This window comes from Poromitra crassiceps, assembly GCF_964638095.1.
Source record: "Poromitra crassiceps genome assembly, chromosome: 29".
Taxonomy (NCBI): Eukaryota; Metazoa; Chordata; class Actinopteri; order Beryciformes; family Melamphaidae; genus Poromitra; species Poromitra crassiceps.
Window position 1 is genome coordinate 4,379,225 of NC_139641.1, and position 9,870 is coordinate 4,389,094.

A 9,870-nucleotide genomic window follows, 5' to 3' on the forward strand; every position below is an offset into this window, starting at 1 on the left:
GTCCATTGTCCAACAAGTTTTCTCAATTAATTTCCCTCTTTGCGATGTGATAAAAGTTTCTCAGTGAGTTATAGTTGATTGTCTCACTGAATTATCTGCCAATACCCAATTTTAGCAGCAGAATTTGATGTCCTGGCGTGGCACGTCTGTGCGTAATGACATATCCAAAAGGAATTTTACTCTGCACTGCGCTGCGCAGCACGGAGATTATGGTGCGCTCAAGTGCAGCGGGGTATTTAGTGCATAAGAGGTGCTTTTAAAAGCTCTTAACGCAAAGTAATTGCGCGCTGCTGATGATGGCATAATGCCATCTATCCCCACATTTTAGCGCTGAAATGCCTGGTTTGGCATATTGCACGCCTATGCCCAGTACAATTATAACAGGCATGTGCACGCACCCAATTTGCATTGTGCGCTGCGTTAAACGAGCGCAAACGCTAAATTACCGCTTTTGCGAATATACTGTAGGGCACATGGACCCATGCCAGAGAGGATGCTGGGAAATCTACAGTGCTGCACTGTTGTTAACCTTGTAAGTGGTAAAGTCAGAGCTCTGAGATAACTCCAGAAATACAGTAGAGATATCTACCATATGAAAATGGGTTAGTTGACTCCATACTGGACAATATCAGTTTTACTGACTGAATTCTCTTTAATTTCCATAATGAATAGGGCCAATGTTCTTGCTAATCCGTTAATCTAGTAGTCTGGCGCTCATGATATGCGCGTCGGTGATGTTTGATGTGTGTGTGTATGTGATGTGTGATGTGTGTGTATGTGATGTTTGATGTGTGTGTGATGTGTGATGTGTGTGTATGTGATGTTTGATGTGTGTGTATGTGATGTTTGATGTGTGTGTTGGTGATGTGTGTGTATGTGATGTTTGATGTGTGTGTATGTGATGTGTGTGTATGTGATGTTTGATGTGTGTGTATGTGATGTGTGATGTGTGTGTATGTGATGTTTGATGTGTGTGTATGTGATGTGTGATGTGTGTGTATGTGATGTTTGATGTGTGTGTATGTGATGTTTGATGTGTGTGTTGGTGATGTGTATGTGATGTGTGATGTGTGTGTATGTGATGTGTGTGTATGTGATGTTTGATGTGTGTGATGTGTGTGTATGTGATGTTTGATGTGTGTGTATGTGATGTTTGATGTGTGTGTGTGTGATGTGTGATGTGTGTGTATGTGATGTGTGTGTATGTGATGTGTGTGTATGTGATGTTTGATGTGTGTGTATGTGATGTTTGATGTGTGTGTATGTGATGTTTGATGTGTGTGTATGTGATGTGTGATGTGTGTGTTGGTGATGTTTGATGTGTGTGTATTTGATGTGTGTGTATGTGATGTTTGATGTGTGTGTATGTGATGTTTGATGTGTGTGTTGGTGATGTGTGTGTGCAGATGGAGAGCCCGGGTTACGAGCTGGAGCGTCTCCACACCGACGTGACATCTCTGTGCAGCAGGATCGAGCTGCTGCCCTGCACCACCGCCAAAGACCGCCTCGCTCAATCAGGTGAGAGACCTCCTTTGCCCAAACAGGTGAGAGACCGCCTCACCCAATCAGGTGATAGACCGCCTCACCCAATCAGCTGAGAGACCGCCTCACCCAATCAGGTGATAGACCGCCTCACCCAATCAGGTGAGAGACCGCCTCACCCAATCATGTGAGATTGGGTGAGGATTTGGTCTCACTCAGCTGATTCATGAGCCAACGAGAGTGTGCGATTTATCTAGTACCACCATTGATTTAGTCTTAGTCTCAGACCCAGAGTCTATCTCTCAGAGTGGTGTCTTAACATATGGAATCAGTGACCACTTTTTGACCTTTTGTTCTAGAAGGGTTCCTAGGTCCCATTTTAACTCGCACAAATTTATTAAGGCCACGTCCTTTAAACGATACACTGCAGCTATGCTAAACGAGGCTATTCGTAAACTGAACTGGTCATCCGTCACTGACACGGTCGACATCAACCTCGCCTGGATGAATTTTAAATTGCTGTTCATCTCAGCTATTGATCTAGTAGCACCCGCTAGATCTGTCAGAGTCAAGCAGAGATCCCACCCATGGTTTAACCAGGAGATCTTTGATGCCATCTGCGCTAGAGATAAAGCTTTATCTGTTTTTAAACATTCTAGAGACCAAGCAGACTTCCAAATTTATAAAAATCTCAGGAACATGGTTCAGCTCAATGTTAGAGAGGCTAAATCTAACTTTTTCTTGGACCAGATTAAGGAGAATAAAGACAATCCTAAATCCTTGTGGTTAGCCCTAAAAAGTCTGGGCTGTACAGTCAAATCCAATCCTAACTCCAGTCCCTGTATATCCCTAAAGGTTGATGGGAAAATTGTCAGCGAAAAGAAAGAAATTGCTAATCATTTTAACCGTTTCTTCACTTCTATTGCTTGTAAACTTGTTGATTGCCTGCCCTCTGGCCCAGTAACTTTTGGCCGGGACCGTCTATTTGAGTTTTATTCACGTCTGGGTGTTAAACCTAACAATTTCTCATTTAAGCCTGCTTTGATTGAAAGCATCGCCAAGCTTCTGAAAAGCCTTAAGTGTGCCAAAGCCACGGGTCTTGACAACATTGCAGCCAGGTTTCTTAGGGATGCAGCCGATCTTATAGCCCCACTGGTTGCTTATATTGTCAATCTTTCCATGGCGCAAGGCACTGTCCCGGACGACATGAAACATGCCAAAACAATCCCCCTTTTTAAGAAAGGATGCAGGACCGACCCAGGCAACTACAGGCCAATATCAATCCTTAGTGTCACCTCCAAGGTCCTTGAAAAAGTCATTCATCAACAGCTTTATGAGTATTTAACTGTCTCTAAACTGTTATTTAAATTCCAGTCTGGCTTTAGGAAGTCCCACTCTACAGATTCATGCTTGCTCTTCCTTACTGATTTTATTAGAACAGAAATGGATGCTGGCAAGCTTTGTGGCATGATCCTGATAGACCTCCAAAAAGCATTTGATACCGTTGACCATAATTTGCTTTTTTCTAAACTGACTGCCTTAGGCGTTAGTTCCTCATGTTTGCGTTGGTTTATCTCCTACCTTTCAGGCAGAGACCAAATAATAGACCTTTATGGTCAATTCTCTACTGCGTTACCTGTGACATGCGGGTGCCTCAAGGTAGTGTCTTAGGCCCTTTACTGTTCTTAATATACATAAATGACCTACATTCTGCTTGTAATGTCAACCTGTTTCTGTATGCAGATGATTCTGCCATCCTGTCCTCCGACAAGGACGTGGAGAGGCTTCAATCCACTTTAAGTGATGAATTTAAAAGAATTAAATCATGGCTAACAGATAACAAACTCTCGCTTCACATGGCCAAAACAGAATATGTTCTTTTTGGCTCCAAACCCAGGTTATGCAAATTGGTCTCGCCCACAATTGTCCTCGAGGCTCAGTCATTTGTAGCTAAAGCTTCGGTCAGCTACCTAGGTTGCCACCTAGATAGTAGCCTAGGAGGCGAAACTATGGCCCTGAAAACTATTCAAAAGGTGACTGGCAGAACTAAATTTCTAGCCAGGAAAGCTCCCTTTCTAGACCAGTCAAGTCTTTTTTTGTTAGCCAACTCTCTCGTATCCTCCTGTTTTGATTATGCCATCTCTTCCTGGTATGGAGGTCTGACCAAGGTTCTAAAAGAAAAACTGCAGATTTCCCAGAATAGACTAATAAGGCTTACCCTGGGTTTAGCCCCTAGAGTCCATGTGGGCAAAAGTTTATTCTTGAAGCTGGGATGGCTCCCTGTGCATGCTAGGTTTGTCCAGTTGCAACTTAACATGGTCCACAACATCTTAAACAACAGGGCCCCAGATTATCTTAGCAGTCACTTCCAGAGATGTGGAGATACACACTCCCACAACACTAGAGCCAGCACTGCAGATCTGCGGCTACCTGGTTTTAGAATAAACATGGGGAAATGCTCCTTTAAATTCGCTGGGGCTTCAAACTGGAACATGTTGCCCCTCCAGATAAAAGATATAAACAGTCGTGGTGTTTTCAAGAAAAAGGTCAAATCATGGCTTTCAGATAAAATCCAAGATTAGGTTTTAAAATATGTTTTTGATACTGTTGTATTAACTGTTTGTTTTTATCTTATTGTTTTATTTCTTTTATGATTGTATTGCTGCTTTTGTGTTTAAGACCAAGAACCACAATGGAAATAAGTTCTTGACTTTATTGTGCTCATCCTTGATGTTTATTTTATTTCAATGTCTCATGTCTGTACTCTGTCCAGCACATGTAATAAATTCAATATAAATTCAAATCAAATCAAATCAAATCAGACTGCCTCACCCAATCATGTGAGAGACCGCCTCACCCAATCAGGTGAGAGACCGCCTCACCCAATCATGTGAGAGACTGCCTCACCCAATCATGTGAGAGACTGCCTCACCCAATCAGGTGAGAGACCGCCTCACCCAATCAGGTGATAGACCGCCTCACTCAATCAGGTGAGAGCATGGTGCTTTTCTAAGGGTGTTTTCACACTGGGAACGATTGTTTCTGTTCCATGCCAGAGTACGATTGCTCCCCGTCCCGTCCCCCTGCTGGTCAGCTTTCTCATTACAAATGCTGTTCCGTTCCCGGGCACACTTATATCTACAAACTCCCATACAATAGGTGGCGATATGCACCTAGTTGGCTTGCGATCCGCCAATAAACACAACAAAGAAGAAAAGTAGGCTAACATTTATTATGTTACATTTCAACATTGGCCAAGTGGATTATGTGGATAGTATTGGATTGGCTGACCAGTTTATCCTCTGGTTTGGACTTTTGTTTCTGTGATCTACAAGAGGTACGTTTGTGTATTGTTTGTTTTCTATAGAGTGACGAACTAGCCTGGCATCACCAAACCAATTCACATTGCACTGCATTGCATAAATGCAAATGAGCTAGCTGGTAGCTAGCATCAGGTTCCCAGGCTAACAAAAGTCCAAACCATAGGATAACTGGTTGTCCACCTCAGTGTTTGGGTACACTTATGTTCACAAGTGTTCCGTGCACGGGCACACTTCAAGTGGACCCGAAACCACCTTTTCAAGTGGACCCAGGCTGGCACGGTTCGCTGTTCCTTTCTTGGGCAATGGAACACTGATCAATCGAACCGGACCTGGGGTCAGTTTGTCGACACGTGTGCCCCGGTGCCCAGTGAGAAAGCACCCTAACAGTAAATGCTGTGTGTTGTGCAGGATAATATCCTCCTGAATCTGGTTGAATTTAATTTTATTAATTTGACCTCCACCACGGAGCCCAGGGTGGAAACAGCAGCAATATGTTGATGGCACTTTTAAGAAAAGGAACATTGTAATTTATTTATTTTAAAATGTTCAAATGTTATTAGATAAACAGCTGTGTTGAGGCTGAAAACCTGTGTAGACCTACTTTTTTAAACCACACAGAAGTATAATAGTATTAAAAAATCAAATCGAAAATCTAATTTTGAGAGAACAAATCTGATATACCGTATACCGTAAATTCCGGACTATAAGCCGCGGCTTTTTCCCCGTTTTTTGGCCCCTGCGGCTTATATAACGGTGCGTCTTATCTATGGATTTTTTCAGAAAAAAAAAATACAAATAAAATCTCTCTTTTTTAGCACTCTTTCTAACTATAAATCCACTTCTGTTTTAATTTCCTCTCTTGCCCTCTTTTCACCACACCGCGGACACTGTGTGCACTGTAAAAATAAACAACGGTGGTGTTGTGTTATGTTGTTTTGTTGAAATGTTACGGTAATACGGTAAATGGGAGCTTCCTCAAACAGCCATCTCTTTCCCGACAATCCCCTCTGTGCGTGACCACTTACATATGGTAATTACGGTAAGCAAACGGCCACTCGGGCAACAACTCCCTCCCCCGACTACCAGGAGAAAATCACAAACGAATTCACACAAAGGAAGATCAAGGAATATTCACAACAAGACGAGCAGTAGAAGCAACACTCTCACTTACCATGGGGAAGGTACGCAGAAATTCACACGACGCAGCTTTCAAGTTGAAAGCAGTCAATCTCGCATTAAAAGAGGGAAACAGAGCAGCCGCGCGTAACCTGGGCAAAAGGGACTGTCCGTCCGGGGGAGAACTACTGAACAACTCCCTCCCGACTACCAGGAGAAAATCACAAACTTCGGCGAATTCACACAAAGGAAGATCACGGAATATTATAGGAGTGTGAAAACATCCACAATCACCAACGGGTTCCAAAACGCTGGACTGCTGCGGGATGAAGAGGATGACGCCGCCACAGCTGGCGCTGAGGGCCGTCAGAGGCTTCAGAGGCTGTTCGATGCCGACAGTGATGAAGAGGAGTTCGTTGGTTTTGAGTGACAATGAAGGAGAGAGGAGAGTGGTTGACGAAGCCACCCTGAACCTGTTCGTTTCCGACACTGAAGATGAGGACTTTGGTGGTTTCAGTACGCAGGAAGAAGAGGAAGACGAGGATTAGTGACTTGACTTCTCTGGTTACAGGTTTGCTGCACATATAGCCTATTGTTGTGTGATTTTGTCTGGGGATTAGTGACCTGACTTTTGTTTTGTTTTGTTGAAATGTTAATAAATGGGAGCTTCCCCAAACAGCCATCTCTTTCCCGACATTCCTCTCTGTGCACGAACCCTTTCATATGGTAATTAAACATCAAAACACCCGCGGCTTATAGACCGGTGCGGCTTATAGAAGAAAAAAATAGTCAATTTTGGTCCCGCGGCTTATAGACCGGTGCGTCTTATAGTCCGGAATTTACGGTATATATTTTTTGCTGATCCGAAAAATCCGTGATCCGTGGCTCAAAATCCGCCACGCGATCCGATCCGGGGGTTTTCTGATCCGTGCCAGCCCTATACCGAATAAATACCACACATATAAACGCATGCATAACTTCCTTGTTAACTCAATCTTGTTGTAACTAAGATCTCTGGCGATTTTTTTCTCTCTTCCATCCGCAGATTTAGCTAGTACGTGGGGGAACTTTGCATATATTTGTAAGATAACGTTAGTCTGACTTGACTGACTGTGAGTGTGACTGACTCACCACACAGCTGATGGAGCAGGGGTGGGCAACTATTTTTCATGGTGGGGCCACATGAAAAACCCAGATTGTTGCCGGGGGCCAAACAAATATTGTCATGCCGTAACCCATGGATGGGCAACTTTGATGATAGAGAGGGCCACAAAAAAATGTCCTCGCTACCAGATTTTGCTGAGGGCTGAACGGCGCCAGCGTGAAAAATTTGGGGCATTTGAAGCCAGGTTTAGAGGAATAACTCATTTTAAATTAACAGTTGTGATGTCATTATTCAATATTTGATCCTTTTCTCACTCACTCCTATGTCACCACCTGCTCTCCCTGCAGGGCTTGAAATTAACTTTTTTCACCACCTGCCAATATGCCTGCTAGATTTTAAAGTTACCAGCCAATTAGAATTTCCACTAGCCAAAATGTTTTTCTTGAAATAAACCAGAATATGAGTGGGTTAATTTAAGCATAAGTATCAGTAAGTGGCCCGGGACGATCAAAGCCTGTGTTGAGGGTCACACAAACAAAAATGCACTCTTGAAGCTAAATAAATCCAAAACCAACAAGTTAATTATTTAAATTTCTACTTCAATGTAGAACAGTCATTTCTTACACATGAGATTACTTTTAGCCTTTTAGTCATAAATATTATTGAAAGATATTACTGAAATGCTATAACAGAAGAGTATTGGCCAGAATGACATGAACATTTGGACACTTATTCAGCGGGTATCTTGCATGTTGCGTTCAAGTGCACTGTAAAAAATGTTTTTTTTTTTTTTTTTGGCAATTCCATCGCGGGCCACACATACGGCCCGCGGGCCGTATGTTGCCCATGTGTGTGATGGAGGATGCCAAAGCATCTAGTCACATCCAGGCTGAACAGAGCTGTAAATCCACAGCTTGCCGAGTGTATTTCAGATATCGTCCTGGAAACATTTGACGGCACCTGGATGAACTGACTTCACTTCTAGATTTCTCACCCTCCAAAATTAACAATGAAACCATTCATTTAGTTTTTAGCGATGAGGCACAGCAAACACACATAACCTTACAAAATCTCACGCAGATACAGGAACAATAGAGACACGCACACAAAACAAAAGAAAACAAAAGACAAAAAAGACAAAACACATAGCCAATATGTCCACATTCAGATTATGTTCTTAAAAGTTCAGTATTAGATCCTTTGATTTCAGTGAAGAATAGGCCCCAGACCTCTTAAAATAAATCCTCTCTACCCGCCACTCTCTATGTATATATGTATCTATATTCATATGATGCCATTTGCACACGTGTGCTGTTATGTTGATTTTAGCACATTTTAAATGTCTAGTTGACCAATCGGATCGTTTGGTCGGAACTACCCGTTGTATAATGCCTAACCATGCCCCGCCCCTCTCCCTCTGTGCAGAGATGGCGAAGCGTGTGGCCAACATCCTGCGCGTGGTGCTGAGCCTGCAGCAGGGCGGGGACGAGGGGGGCATCCCCCTGTCCCGCCTGGCACTCCACATCACCCGTCTGCCCATGCCCGAAGACTACACGCTGGAAGAGCTGCGCGGGCTCACCCAATCATACCTCAGGCAGCTCATCGTCAGCCAATGACAAGGCGGAAGATCGTCGTCAGCCAATGACAATGCAGAAGCTCCTGAAAAGGGGCGGGGACTGTGGGTGGGGATTATGGCGTATGTTGACTTGAATTCAACTTTGAATTAAAATTTTAATTCGAAAAAGAAGAAGAAAATCAAAACACACAGGCGTGTTGAATTCCACACGTCGGATTTTTCTCTGCTTTCAGTTTATCCAGTAGGAAAATGGCACAAGGCTTATTATATCATTCCTCTGTGTGTGTGTGTGTGTGTGTGTGTGTGTGTGTGTGTGTGTGTGTGTGTGTGTGTGTGTGTGTGTGTGTGTGTGTGTGTGTGTGTGTGTGTGTGTGTGTGTGTGTGTGTGTGTGTGTTTCTGCGGAGCGTTTCAAGAGCTAAGAATAAACGCCATGCCAGGACGTAACTTAATTTGACTAACAAATATAATAAGGTGAGGGGTTTGTGCGGTGCCGCTCGACAGGTGAGCAGGTAATACTGGCCAGGTGAGCAGGTAATACTGGACAGGTGAGCAGGTAATACTGGCCAGCACATGAAGCGTGCAAGCTACAGGCGAACGCTAGAAATGAGCATGCGAAGCGCGCAATATTTCTAGTTATATTTATGACTGCCTCGCTATATGATCTACGGTATACATATTCCTAAGGAGTAATATATAAGGCTTGGAGTCGGCATTTCGTTTTGAATAGTTTAACCCGCTTTCAAAATGCATTTTCAAAAGTTTCCTAGCTGATGAGTTATTTTTGTTTTTGAAGCGTTCCCGGAGGAGACTTTCATGGTGATTGGGTTTCCCCCCCCCAAAAAAAATTCTATAGTTATTTTTCTTATCTTTTTTTTTTGCACCATGGCATGTGTGTAAATGTTATTGGCTGACGTGGATAAATCGTCCTGTCTCTTCTTTGGCAACAGGAAGCAGCTGTTGATTTTACTCAGTTTTGTCATGGCAGAAAAATGTAGTTAGCTGACCGCGGTGTCGGGCTCAGATTACAGAAAGTCACAATTTATCTGTCAATATGTGAATAAGGACGATCTGTCTTGATATTGAAATCTGTATTCTTAATGTGTACAAGTCTTTTTTGGATACCAGAGACGACTCGGATGCAGAGTGTAAAATGCAGAACGGTCTATTTTTGTAGTTTTTTCTATTTGGTTTGGGTGTAAATCTGAAGCGGCCGCGGTTTGGAAGCCGATTTAAAGATTTCTATCGTTTGCAGATCCGACGTTGCTGC

General features: G+C 43.2%; 1 protein-coding gene across 5 annotated transcripts in view; it reads left to right on the forward strand.

Moving 5' to 3' along the window:
• Positions 1-8,963, forward strand: part of nup98 (nucleoporin 98 and 96 precursor) — an 84,707-nt gene extending 75,744 nt beyond the window's left edge. For all 5 annotated transcript variants that reach the window (XM_083662496.1, XM_083662498.1, XM_083662499.1 and 2 more), the window contains exons 34-35: positions 1,407-1,518; positions 8,452-8,963. In XM_083662496.1, the coding sequence (XP_083518622.1) occupies positions 1,407-1,518; positions 8,452-8,642 (303 nt within the window). In that variant the 3' untranslated portion in view covers positions 8,643-8,963. The remainder of the gene's footprint in view (positions 1-1,406; positions 1,519-8,451) is intronic.
• The last annotated feature ends 907 nt before the right edge of the window (positions 8,964-9,870 follow it).